A 14,670-nucleotide genomic window follows, 5' to 3' on the forward strand; every position below is an offset into this window, starting at 1 on the left:
CCAGTCAGAACAGCAAAATGGCCAAGATTCTAACTTCCATGTTTTTATTACAATGTATATTAGAGTCATTCCAATGATCAAAATACATGTACAATCACTTCTCCTTGCTCACTGTTTGCAGCTTTTTGTTTTATGCATTTCACACCACAATCTCTGCTTCACTGATCATCCTGCACCTTAAAGTGAGGGTCTTCATCTGAGCCATGGATCACAAGGGGTGGCCACACCGAATGGAGGTCACCATGCCCCCCATTTTCCTCACCTCCACGGCATCCTTCCATGCAGCTGTGTAAAGATCCTTTCGGGTACAACATTCCCTGAGCACATTTCGGCATAGACACAGCAGTCATGACAATTCATTACAGATCCCCTCAGGAAATACATAATCTTGAGATTTACCAGTTCTGTCACAGTAGGAAGAATGACAGTGCAATTTCCATGGCTTTTATCACCACATTCATGATTTTTCAGGTTGGAGAGGGGAGCAAACTAGTGCTAGTGTTTAACAGAACATAATTTTACTACATTTCACTCCAGTTTCTAGTTGTAAATAAATGCTCTGTTTTAATTTACTTTTTGCTTTTTGAAGGATCTTACAAAGTCTAAAACTTTGTTTTAATACATTGTAAGACTTAAAAGTTAAATTAATTGTACCTTAAATAATTTGAGATGTTAGGAAGATAATAATACAGCAAAATGAATATGTCTGGGGCTGCAGTTGACTGTAAACCTTTCTTTCATTATACAATATCTTGCCTGCCTAATTTGTCATTTAATATTAATAAAGGTCCAGAAGATACAAGAAAGCTTAACAGTTACTTACATGAAGATCTCCATGGCAACTGCTTTGGTAGAGACTCCATCAAATTCTTCACCTCATTAAACCTGAATTCAGAGAGCATAAAACACAATAAATAAAGAACTCACAAAGCAGCAAATAAACTGTGAATTCTTAAGGGAAATTGATTAGTGAAAGTCAGTGAACTGAATTGTGCTATTATGCCAGCTGTGGCTGGCGATTCTAAAGGAATCCAGGAGCATTTACTACAGTACTGTAGTAAATTCAAGACTTACCCTGGCCTGCTGGAAGTCTGGGATTTATTCCCCTTGTCCAACTACACAGTCCAGACTTCCTGGGATTTGTCAATATGCTGCTGGGGAAAATCACTTCTCTGATCCCATACTAGGTCAGATCTAGTATAGGATTGGAGGCCCCATTTATGGATTATAGAAGGCAAGTAATTTATTTTATATTAATTTAACTTTAATTTTAGAATGATTTGTTAGTAATTTTGATTTTAATTATTTTATTTTCCAAACATTTTTAACATTTTAAAAAATTATTTACATGATAGTGGAACCAAGACTGTATTTCACTTAACTGTAGAATCAGCAGAAGAGTAAGTGGTTGTAGAGAAATTTAAAAAAACAAAATCACAATATGGTGGCGACCAGCGAAGTGAACAGTATTATATGTTCTGTTTATATGTAAGCAATGACATCAACAAGCTACATACCAGTTCTATTCATTATTTCTCACCAGAGAGTAAACAATTAATAACCTTTTACCTTGCATTCGCAGTTTGCTACATCTCCCTTTCTTTGATTTATTTCAGTTGTCAGTCAGTAGGAGAAGCAGGCAACAGGGATCATAATTAATAATTGAGATGGACAAAAGCATGACAAGACCAGGATAAAAGATTGGATCAAAGCTGATTTACAAAGGCAGAGATTTGAATTTGGAAACACAAAATGAGCATCAAAGGGAATTCATGATGTAGAACAGAAACATTTAAAACAATGTTCAATGGAGAACATTAAAATATATTCCAATAAAATCAACAATAAACTAATTCCTAATGAGAAACTAAATATGTAAAAAAGAACACAACATGGGTTCACTGAATTAAGGAGACAAGTTAAAATAAATGGAAGGAAAAAAAAACTGGAAAACGAAATTATCAAGAAATACAAAATAGTAAATTTTCCACAGGCATGTAACGAATAAAGGAAAATTGGAATGGGAAGAGAGCCATTACCAACCTTGGAGATAAAATCATTGATAGCAGTGTTGAAATAGCTGAAATATTAGTTACTTTGCTTCAGTATTTACTAAGATATGATGCACATCAAAAGATGAAATTATAACCATTTAAAGTAAAGAAACATTAAATGAATTAATCAAAGTCAGAGGATAAGACCCCGGTCCAGAAAACGTGATCTATGAATTTAGAAAGCAGAGGCATTATTACACATGCTTAATCATGTTAGATTTATATTTGGAAAGGAAAGCATTGCATGGGTTTGGGAAAAGAGCAGTAATTTTGGAATTACTGGATAGTTCTTTTGTCGAGCTGACAGAGGCTCAATAAGATGAATAGATTCTTTCTGTGCTTTATGATTGTAATGTCTTCACAGACAGCAGGGTCATTATTCAAAGGACACAGATTTAAATTACAACAAAAGTCAGGAGATGAGAAGATTGTTCAGGGTGTATTTGGACTTGCATCGGCATATCCTATTCAAGCATCAGAAGAAAGAAGTGAAGCAAACTGCCTATGGACATCAAGATGAGCGAGCATTTCTTTTCTCTGATTTTTCATAAAGTGAAATACCTAGGAAATTAGCATATCTCAATGAAGAATTATCTATGTATTTTCTGGAACACAAATCACAACTCATTTGGGTTGTACTTCTCCTGAGCAAATTTGATTCAACCTCTGCAACAACAGCATAAGGTGGTATGCACGATTGTGATAGCTAGTGCACGTAACAAGCTTCCACCTTACACTTCCTACATCGTGCTATTGCATAAGTATTAGCAGTGAATGAAAAGCAAAGAACTGCAAGTGCTGAAAATCTGAAATATAAACAGAAATTGTGCTAAACACTCAGCAGATCAGGGAGCATTTGTGGAGAGAGAAACAGGGTTAACCTTTCAGATGGGGAACAGTTCACTCCAGATTGCAGAGAACACTAGGTCCACTTATGAAACTGACTGATGACGCTAAGCCCCAAGAGATAAATAATGCAAAATTCAGAAAAAGTTACAACCAATCAATTCTAGCATCTATAATGGAAGCAAATCGTATTTTGATCACTCAGCCTCCACCAGATGCAACTCTTTGTTTTCAATGACAATTACAGGAGTGGGGGCCTTCAGTCTATCTGTATCAAGGGTCACGATTCACCAAGGACTCTATTAAAACCTGCAGGTATGGCCTCTCAATGTGTTGCCATCCTTGAAGGGCACCCAATACCAAATGAAAGCACGTGAATTCAATGATTTCTATTTGTTTTAAAGGACTTACTACCTTCCAACTAGTGATTGTTGCAGGTCCTCCATTTCAGACTCAAGATCCGTCAAACAACTTGTGATTTTCTGCATACTCTCGAGGGAAGCTATGTATTTAAAAAAGGTTTAATTTTAGCAAAGGGAAGGCAAGCAAAAAGGTGACAATGCATATAGAGATACAAAAACTTTCTTAAATTTATAACAAAAATAGAGGAATGGATTCTGACCTTGAAAGATGCTGAGGTGCAATTGCTGTTAATTATAAATATGCATTTTTAAAAAAATTGTAGCAAGGAATTTGCCAGAAGGAGCAGAAGGTGTTGGCAGCCTGATTATGAAGCCATTACCGAAGTGATAGATCATGTGAATAATGAAACATTTGTGTGAATCCAATAGGCACAATGCTGACAAACCTCCAGAATTGGAGTCTCCAGGAGGTAAAGATTTACCACCACCCTCAACTGCTCCGAGAGCAGTGCTTCAAGGCAATATATTGGAGAAAAATTACAGAACATTTTTAAAAAGTGATCTTTTAATCATCTTTAATTACCTACATTTATTAATTATAAACATATTGCAGCTAAGAGATAAAGGCTACTTAATTGAGCCAAGAATCATCCAAAATGTGACAAATGTCTGTTTGCTTTCCAATCAGTGTGGAAAGGTGGTGTTTCACGATGATGAAAGACATGCAGGGTCAGCAGTGATGCAAGTACGGGGGCTGGGTGTTTAGCGGCAGATGATGATGTATCTGCGAGTGTTCTGGTTTTTGGTAACCTTCTTTGTGGCAATGATGCTGGAAGAAATATCCATCAAACACAAACCAACACCTGCACAACTAGACTTTAATTTCCCTCTAATCAGGAAAGCCTTAATACATGTTACATGCAATGACAAGAAGCCTTCCTTTCTATCTCTGATAGTTGTATGATATTGAAAGATAAGCTAGACAGGTAACAATATTTTCCTGAATCAAACCCACTTGCAACAAAAATATTGAAACTAGAACAAAGCGAAATTGAAGAGGTAGGTTCAGAGTTCACATGTTCCACCCAAAATGTAGCAGTAACACAGAACACAGAAAATAAAGTCAAAACAACCAAACACTGCATTTAAATTATCAAAGGGAGCAATGCTGCAAGCATTATAAGTATTTTAAGGATACATAATGTTTTGGTGTAATAAAATAGAACAAAGGTAAAGATTTGGGCAGAATAAAACTTCTACATGGAAAATAAGTGGGGAGTAATGACCTTGAAGAACAGTTTTTCAAGTGAAATTCCAATATGAAAGATGAAGGAGACTCCAGTAACGTTTAGGGGCCAACCATAATTAAAAGTACGGCCGCATTATATGCAATAGGTTCAAGGCTTTTAGTAATTCCTACAGAGTAACTTACCATTGGCCAATGCTGTTTTTGGAATAACTGGAGCATTCTGCTTCTCGTTAGTAGAGTGGTTAAGGATAACCTACAGGAGAACAACAATTCATTTGTTTTGTTAAGCATAAACAACCACCTGCTGCAATGGTGGCATTTACAATACTTTAACTTCATTAAAGTTACCTCAATAGTTTCGCACTACAAAAACCAATACAGAAACTTTCTGACTGGGGCCTTGACCTCACTGAGTGAAAACATTTTGTTGCACAAGTTTCGTCCCAAACATTTTTACTACTTGTTTATAAAGGCTACCTCAGGTTCCCTCTTTAGTTACATTACTTGGAAAAAGACGTAGAAGAGCCAGAAAATTAGATGGAGTCATAGAGCAATACAGCACAGATACCGACCCTTCGGACCAACCAATGGGTGCCAGTCAAGTTCCATTAGATAATGGAAAAATGTTGGATTTATCTGACTTTAACAACTTTAAAACTTTATTTACAGCACGGTAACAGGCCCTTCCGGCCCAACAAGTCCGCACCGCCCATTTAAACCCATGTTAACCTACCCGTATGTCTTTGGAATGTGGGAGGAAACCGGAGTGCCCGGAGGAAACCCACATAAACACGGGGAGAACGTACAAACTCCTTACAGACAGTGACGGGAAATGAACCCCAATCGCTGGCGCTGTAATAGTGTTCCACTAACTGCTACGCTACTGTGCAGCCCTTGTCTGAGAAATAACATATACGGATACTGCAATTTACCAGGGATACTTTTATGGAATGGCATTACATTTTACAAGCTAGACTGGACCCAGATTGCAAGTCACTACCAGTAGATGCAAGGTCACTTCAGACCTTGCTTTGTGTACCTCAGGCTAATTGTATAGTGCAGATTGCTACCCTTAAGTGACTAAAGGGCATTCCTCCCCACACCCAACTCAAGCATTATGACAGTGACCAGACATGAAGTAGAGTTATATACTGGGTAGTTCTACAGAAAGAGAAGGGAAAAATTACACAAAAAAAGGGAAGCTCAATGAAAAATGGTGTACACTAATCCACTGCCTGCTTCCTAGTGGATATAGAACTTGTGGAACATGGGTTTCCTTTTTTTGCAAGTCTCACTCTATTCTTTAACAGTCTTGTAGAAGATTAGAGTTCTTAATTCTAAGAATTTTTGCTCCTATCAAAAGCTTAATTTCAGGAGACCACAGACCTCAAAGTACAGGAACAGCACAATTCTTAAGTGTCCCTACTGAACCAGGTTCCAATAGTTAAACTATATCATATTGCAAGCTACAGATACTTAGGTAAATATGCCAATATGGGAAAATTACTTTTTACTAGCACACCAATCCACTGGCAAGATTTATGTTAGTCTAAACTAACTTGGACTGCATGTCATCACTCACAAAAGTTTATGTCTAAACTTAGTCTAATATATTTTAAGTGCTTTTAAACAATTCAGAATTCTTGAGAAAATGATCCGTGCAAAGCGTTTTTTTTAAATTAAGAGGGTTACATTCAATAGCAGTGAGCAATCCTACATTTTCACAATCTGGGATTGATGTAATGAATATCCAAAGTTCAAACGCCATCGAGATTCAAATCCACATCTGATAATGGGGAAAATGTTATTCCTCTGTGTGGTGAGTCACAGTGAAAATACATGCAACTAGAAATCGTGGAGCATATGACCACTGTAATTGTGTGCTGCTGCAAACTTCATTCAGATCCCAGGACTTGTTACTGAAAAGCCATCATGCTTTGCCTTCAAGTTGCTATTTCCTGTCCACTTTATCTAAATCACCTCCCAGTCTATTCAAATAGGCCTTACCCCAATTTAGAACTTTTTTTTTCCTATTTTATGTTTGCCCTTTTCATAACTTTGTTAAATCTTAACTGAATTATAGTCACTGGCACAAAAAATGTTCCCCCACAAACACCCCTCAAATCACCCAGCTACTTTCCCCTAACTTAACCCTAAATTGCACACCCTCTTGTAGGACTAGCTCCATACGGGCTAAAAAGTTCCTCTGAATGCAGTTTAGGAATATTTTTCTCTCCACGTCCTTTGCAGTGAATACATCTGAGTCAATATTAAGATAGTGGAAATTCCCCCACTATTAATGCCCTTGTGTTTTTTTTTGCTGTTCATAAATTTCACCTCAAAACTTATTTTCTATCTCCTTCAGATAGTTTGGAGTCTATAGTGCCAGTAGTGTGATTGTCCTGTTTTTGTTTTAAATTCAAACCATAGCGCTTCATTAGAGTCATATTACACTAAAGTGACGATTTTTCATGGCTGAGACTATATGGTCCACTTAACAAGGTTACTGCAGTCAAGCCTAAACCAGCTTCCATTTCACACCCATGCTTGTTGGTATTTCTTGATCATAAGCAGAAACAGTCCCTTCCCTGCTATCACAAGGATTTACAGCCAACATTAGTGTCCAACTGCCTAAAAATCTCAAATCGGCCAACTTCAGCACAGAGTGAAGATTGAAACTACAGTTTGTAGGGACTGGGACTGAACAGCACATTGAATCATCAGTTGATTAAAACTACATCAGTGCAAAGTGCCGATACGCATGTATGATTTAGTAGTGTTTTCATTAAGCATCTGGAACTAAGCCCAATCAACAGTACAATTTCACGAAAGGATGAACAAACTGGAGTTCCAATCCAAATTTAGAAGACTTTAAACTTTTGTCTACTCAAGATGGAAAATCCTTAACATACTCACCTGATCCAAAGTCTTAAGCTGAGGCATGAGGAGAGAGATCTGCATGAGATGCCTAGGAAAAGTCATTACTTACATGAGAGCATTGGATGAAACAAATTCAATACTGTATGATTCAATACTAGCTCTGCCATTGATTAATATGTATAGGCTATAGGCGATCTGAACTATGATATTAACTCTTGCCCTATCCCTTAACTCCTGTGGTGCTCAGATACCTGCTCAAAACTCCTGGTTAAGTCAAAAAGTGAAAAAACTAGCAATCTGAAGCAAAACAAAAGGAATGTTAGAAATAATCAGCAAGTCAGGCAGTGTTTTGTAAAGAGAGAAAGAGAATTGACCTTTCGGATTGATGACCTTTCAAAAAGAACAAAGTAAAAGCTCTGATGAAAGGTCATCAACCCAAAAGATAACTCTGTTTCACTCACCACGGATGCTGGCTGACCTGCTGGGTATTTCCAGCATTTTCTGTTCTCACTCCTGGTTACAGGATTACCAGACAAGATAGAGAGGGAAATAAACAAAAGGAGAGGAAGGGTCACAGTATTGGTTAACGAAACAATTGCACCTCATAAAAAAGATGATATGCAAGAAAGATCAACAAATTAGACTACATGGGTTGAACTAAGGAACATAAAGGGGGACATTCAACTGCTGGAGATGTTCCATAGGTCCTCAAACAATCAGTGGGAGAAAGACGAATAAGTACATAGGGCAAGTTGCTGAGGTGCCAAAACAATAGTGGCAAATTTCAACTATCCTAATAGTGGGTGGGAGAGGAAAAATGTAAAAGTTATTGAGAGTGCAGAACTAATAAATGTATTCAAGCACGTCTTCTTGATCAGTACGTCACAAGGTAAACAATAAAAGGGGCAATTCCGGACAGTTTTAGTGAATGAGATTTGGCAGGTGCAGGTGATATAAGTGGGAGCACATTTCAGTGATAGCAATCATAGTGTCAGTATAGAAAAGGCAAAGAAAGAGCAGGAGTAAAATTTGTCAATTGGGGAAAGGCCTGTTTTACTAAACTGTCAAGTGATTTAGCAAGTAGTAATTTACTTTTGGAAGTAAATCAATATCAGAGTAGCAGAAACCATTCAAGAAGTAAATATACTCCCTTAAAGAAAAAGGGTCATATTCCCAAATCTGGACCACCCCTACCACCTCTCTTCTCCCACCCCAGAAGTCATTGAACAGATAGGGTAGCTCAATATAACAAAATAAACCTCAAGATGTATAGAAAGTGCAGGAATGGAACTAAAGTGGAAATTAAAGAGGCAAAGAGAGGATATGAAAAACAGTCAGGTAAAATCAACAAAAGCTCAATATAAGTAGATAAACAGCAGGAGGATAACAAAGGAAATAATAGGGACTATTGCAGACCATAGGTAATCTGTGTAAGGAGGCGGAAGGTGTAGCATGATTCTTAATGAATAGTTTCCGTTTTCACAAAAGACAGGTATGGTGCAAACCTTGCAATTAAGAAGTGTAAAATACCAGATGTGATAAATATGGAGTGCAAGGAAATATTAAGGAGTTTAACATCTTTAAAAATAGATAAATTGCCAGATTAGAATAAAAATTTCCCCAAGCTGAAAAGAAAAGGGAGAAAATGGCTAAGGCTATGGCCATCCTTTTTCTGTCATCTCCAGCCAAAAGTATGGCGTCAGAGAACTGGAACGTTGATAATGTATTATTATCCAAAAAGGATAGACTGATTAATTGTAGATTAGTCAGCCAAATTATTGAAACATTCTGAGAAACAATATAAATCATCATCTGGAAAGAGAAATATCAAGAACAGTCAGCAGGAAAGGGTCATATCTGACTAAATTAATTGAATATTTTGAGGAGGCAATGATGAGAATCAATGAATATAGCACAGTTGACATGGTCTACATGGATTTTATCATTGCTTTAGGCATGGCTCCACGTAACTGACTGATCAGAAAAATTAAAACCCATGGGATCAAAGAGAAATTGGAAAGTTGAATTCGGCATTGACAGTGGCAGAAAGCAAAGGGTAATAATTGAAAATTGACGTTTTGTTGACTGTGAGATTAAAGGGCTCAGTGCCTTTTCTCTTGCTTGTTGAGGTATATATCAATGGCATATTTAAATAATGGAGGCATGATTAATAATTGCAAACAGTATCAAAACTGACCACGTGATAGACAGTAAGGAAAAAGTTGAAGACGGCTGGAAAAAAATAATAAACCATTCAGGTGGACAAGAAAGTAGAAAATGGAATTTATCCCAGGGATATACGAGAATTTTAATTTGGGAAGGGCAAACAAGGCAAGGTCATATGCAATCAATTGCAGTGTACTGCAAAAGAATCTTGGAATCCTTTTCCATGATCTCCAAAAACAGCAAGACCAGGGAGATAAGGTGATTAAGAAGGCCTATAGAATACTTGCCTTAGCTGGCTGAGGCTTGGAATATAAAGATCAGTAGAATATGCTATAAATATACAGAATACAAGACAAGCTACAACCAGAGTACGGCACACAACTCAGAACAGGAACATGCGATGGCAATACAGAGAGTAAAGAGATTTACACAGATGTGCTTTCCAAGGCTGGAATGTTTTAGCTGAGAAACAAAGGACTGCAGATGCTGGAATCTAGATGAAAAAGCAACGAAGTGCTGGAGGAACTCAGCAGGTCAGGCAGCATCCGTGGAGAAAAGCAGGCGGTCAACATTTCGGGTCAGGACCCTTCTTCAGGACTGAGATAGGAAAAGGGGAAGCCCAATATATAGGGGGAGAAACAGAGCAGTGATAAGCGGACAAAAGAGGGGAGGTGGGGTGGGCACAAGGTGAAGATAGGTAGATGCAGGTAAGAGATGGTGATCTCTGTTTCTCCCTCCCATATATTGGGCTTTCCCTTTTCCTATCTCAGTCCTGAAGAAGGGTCCTGACCCGAAATGTTGTCCGCCTGCTTTTCTCCACGGATGTTGCCAGACCTGCAAAGTTCCTCCAACACTTTATTGTTTTTTCATGGAGTACTTTAGTTAACTGGAAGATTGGCTAAATTGGAGTTGTTTTCTTTGAAATGGGTGGGTAGGGGGGAGGAGGAGGAGGAGTAAAATGGGATGCATAAATCAAAGGAGGCCTAGACAGAGTAATAGGAAAGATGTATTTCTCTCAGAAGTGAGTTCAATATCCCTAAGGTAATTGGTAGAAGAATTAGAAATTAGAGGAGGGTTGAGGATTTTTGTTTTTTTCACCTTATGGGTGATATGGGTCTGAAACTCGACTGCCTAAAAGGATGGTAGAAACCATTAAAAAATTATTTGGATGTGTATCCAATGTGTTGTGGCCTACAAGGCTCTGGAACAAAGATGGGATATAGGATTAGTCTGGATAGTTTTTCCTTGGACAATGGGCCAAATGGCCTCTGATTTCTCAGATTCTATTATAAGCTGGTCAAGTTCTTATAATCAAAACTAGATAATACTCATTCTCAGTTAAATGGAGAAATTATTTGTACATTTTAATATGGTTAACATTCCAAAAGATTGTATATACAATCATTACTGTGGTATTTCCCCATTGTAAAACTACAAAACAAAATTGAATCACCCATTCTTGTTATAATGTGAGCGATTTATACTTTCTACAGATACATAACATAGTTCTCACGCATTTTCTTCTTCTTCTGAAGTCCCAGTATTGTTGCCAGCTAAATGTAGATCCTCTAGGCGGCAGCACTGTGCCAGAAATTTCTTGAAGAAAGGAACATTGACAAAAATAACTTCACTTTCGTCATTCCCTTAGCAACTGCAGTTTATCGTCTTTTTTTAAAGGTCAAGTGCTGTTCTCATTAGACATTTCAATTTACATAACATGCAAATCCATGCATATAAATTTGGTATAAAAATATAAATGCACATGCAAATAGATATAATTTTATAATAAAGGTTTACAACTATTAATAATGTTCACACCGTATGGGGATGAAAGAATTGTACTTACGAGTTCCTCCTTCAAGTCAATGCAATTATTGGCTATGTTAAGAACTTCAAGATTAGGAAACTGTTTGAAAAAGCTGCAAACTGACTTCAGCTGGTTATTGGCAAGATTCAACTCCTGCAAGGAACTGAGAAGCACCAACTGTGAGTGTAATAAAAATAATAGCTAAGAGACTGAGAATTCACAGGAAGGAAGGATGTGTGCATCCTCCATAAATATGCAAACATTGTAAAATTAATAGCTTGCAATGCATTGCAGGTGCATTATTGAATTTAAATTTTTTAATATTATTTTTTAAAGATTTTACCTTAAAAAGTATTTCAAATGGGACAGGAAGATTGAATAGTGAATATTGTAATATTCTTCTTCATTAAAAAAAGAGAAATAACATCAAGGAGATGATCACTGGGGGTTATTATATTGCATGGCAACATCAGTCAGGTCCTCTTTGTAACTTAGGTATGATGCATACTCCAAATAGAAATTCCGAACTGCGGCATTATTGGCAGCATTCAATCCTTAGAAAATAACACAATCAAGAAGTCAAAAGGGTAGGTCTCTTATAAAAAGACTATTGGGCAGTGATAAAGCCCAACAATACTCCAGGACTTTAAGCACTTTTGGAAATTCAAACTGATAAAAAAAGATCAGAATAGATGGCTGAATTTATTATTCAAGATTAATAAAATCCATTTCTACCAAGGCCATTTATAAGCAACAGACTAATCCCAAAATGAAATCAACTAATTGTGCACAAGAAAATCACAAAATCATCAAGTGAATGCACAATCTTTGGAGCTGGTTGAAGGAAAAATATCATCAGGATTACGAAGCCCCCAGTTTTCTAACAGTGCCATGGAATCCTCTAGATCCACTTAAGCAAAGACTGCATTTAGATGTCAGTCTAACTTGTATATTCAAGAACAAAGTATGTTTTGAGCCACAACCTACCAAACAGAAAGATGCAGCCAACTGATGCAAGGCCAACATTCCTACAATACCCTACCTACCACCCATTCAGTTTGTTTGGAACATGAAAACCCATATGCAACACAAAACCCCAAACCAAAGGTACTTGCTGGATTGCAGTTTAAAAACTTAAGTACCCGTTCATGCTGTAGAACATTATTTTCTGATCCATTTGCACTGCATCTGAAGCCAGCAAAACTTAATTGAAAAAGAGGTTGTGTTCTTTGGCACGTTCGTGATTCTCCTCATTGTTTTGCATATTAAAGTTCCAAATCATAAATCTAGATTTCTATTCCCAGGAGTAGCTGAAAATAATTTGATTACCCAAGACCGGTTTTGCCTGAATATATAACACAAAGAAACCACTCTGTAATAAACTGCTAGTCTCAGTGTGCAAAAGAAAACCCAAAATGAATGTGAATTATAAGAAAATGCTGCTGATAAAATTAAATATTTTTGTTAACTCCTGCGCCGGGGGGAAGTTTCCAGGTGATGCTTTTCATGATGGTGCTGAGATAATGGATCCATACATATATTGCCTTTGGTCTACTGAGCTTGCAATCTCTGCAGTACTAAACTTATGGCTGCAATGCAGCAGTTGTGGGGAGTGGGGTGATGAACCAGAAAAAGCCTGCAAGCAAACTTCACGTCCTAACAAGAACGAAAACCACAAACTCAAATTCTTCTTTTCAAAGCAAGTAACTTTTACACAAGAAAAACAAGTTGTATTTACATAGCACCTTTAGCATAATAAAACTACTCAACACACTTCTTTGGAGCATTAACTGAAACTGACAGTGAGCCAAATAAAAAAAAGGTGCATTAAGAGAGATGAACAAAGACATGGTTAAAATGGTTAGGTTTTAATTAGAGTCTATCAGCTTGAGAGGCTAAGGGAGATATTTCAAATAATTGAGCCAAGACTACTCAAGACTCGGCTACCAACAGTGTGGCATAGGAAATGAGGGTTGTCAATTATATGTTTCTTATCCTTTGGTGTCAAGACCTTAACTTGAATTCCTACGAATGCAGCATACAACATGATAGTAAAGAACAACTTGACCTATAGACCCACTATAATTCGAAGGGAATATCAAAAGAAAGGTTATCAATTTTAAATTAACAAAAGTGCGTGTGGATTAAAATGAACTCTGTAATAGAATGAAAACCTATAAAGCCTCAGTGTGGAAAATTAACAACAACCTATCATGGAATTTTCAAGAAATCAGTTCTTACATTTATTTAATGCAAAAAAAAAACGTTGCCTGTAAATCAATGGTATTTGACTGTGTGGCTGGTGAAACTTCAGTAATTACAGATTGTATGCAAACTTCACATTAAAGTTCTCAATTCTGGATTTACACAAAGAACATTTTAATCTCCAGACACTTGACTCAACAAATGGAGATTTAAACAATACATCACCATAGACATCTGGTGCCAAAGGTATGTAGAGCACAGACACTTAGATCGGCCAACACAATGTCAGCATGTAAATTTTTTTCCCCAAGAACCTTTGCTGGTTTTGCCAGTTTAATCTGCAACCAGTTTTTCTACCTTTCTCCAAGTCCATAGCCAAACTTGGAGAGCATAGAAATTGAGATCACATCTTGAAATATGAAAGTGACTTTGATCAAAATGAATTTGAAATATTAAAAAAAAGTGCAACTACAACATCCACATTGCATGACACAGAACTGGAAAAATGAACCATACAAAGAAAGTAGAAGTTCCTTGTGCCCTGTTTTGACCTCACCTCCCTATTGTATACCCTATCTGATTTTACGCTGATTTCAATGGAGTATAAAATGAAACAAGGAAGTAAAACTGGAACCTGAGCCAAATTAACATTTGGAAGTTTAAAGCCGGCTATTCCAAATTGCAGAAAATTTCGAACAGAAAGTCAAAAATCTTGCCCCGCCAAGGAAACCAGAAAGACAACAACTCCAAACAATAGTGAACTACAAAGCCTTTCTCAAAGTGCAAATAATGCCATTGTTATTGTCCATTCTGTTCCACAGTTACTGAAGTTTTAGCATTTGAAACAGATAAGAAGGATCTTGGAAGAAAGATTATTTTAAAAATGTAGATTTTTGAGATTAGAATCTGAACTCTATACAACCTTATTCACATGGCTCTTGAAACAGAGTCAAATCCCAGTGCTGATTAATAAATATATCAGACCGCTCAATGAATGCAAGCAAGGGGAGGGGACAGAAGAAGAGCAGAGAGAGGGCAGAAAGTGAATAAGGAAGGAGGGGAGAGAAAGCAAGGAAGTGTGCGGAGGGGGGAGTGGCAGGA

The 14,670-nt window shown here is 37.1% G+C and overlaps 1 protein-coding gene across 1 annotated transcript in view; it reads right to left on the minus strand.

Moving 5' to 3' along the window:
- Window positions 1-14,670, minus strand: part of LOC127580133 (protein phosphatase 1 regulatory subunit 7-like) — a 70,012-nt gene that overhangs the window by 11,050 nt on the left and 44,292 nt on the right. Inside the window, exons 10-15 of the mRNA XM_052033344.1 lie at window positions 11,404-11,527; window positions 11,071-11,153; window positions 7,428-7,479; window positions 4,695-4,764; window positions 3,315-3,402; window positions 824-885 (exon numbers count right to left, since the gene is read on the minus strand). Of these exons, the coding sequence (XP_051889304.1) occupies window positions 824-885; window positions 3,315-3,402; window positions 4,695-4,764; window positions 7,428-7,479; window positions 11,071-11,153; window positions 11,404-11,527 (479 nt within the window). The remainder of the gene's footprint in view (window positions 1-823; window positions 886-3,314; window positions 3,403-4,694; window positions 4,765-7,427; window positions 7,480-11,070; window positions 11,154-11,403; window positions 11,528-14,670) is intronic.

The sequence above is a fragment of the Pristis pectinata genome, chromosome 18 (assembly GCF_009764475.1).
Source record: "Pristis pectinata isolate sPriPec2 chromosome 18, sPriPec2.1.pri, whole genome shotgun sequence".
Lineage (NCBI taxonomy): Eukaryota > Metazoa > Chordata > Chondrichthyes > Rhinopristiformes > Pristidae > Pristis > Pristis pectinata.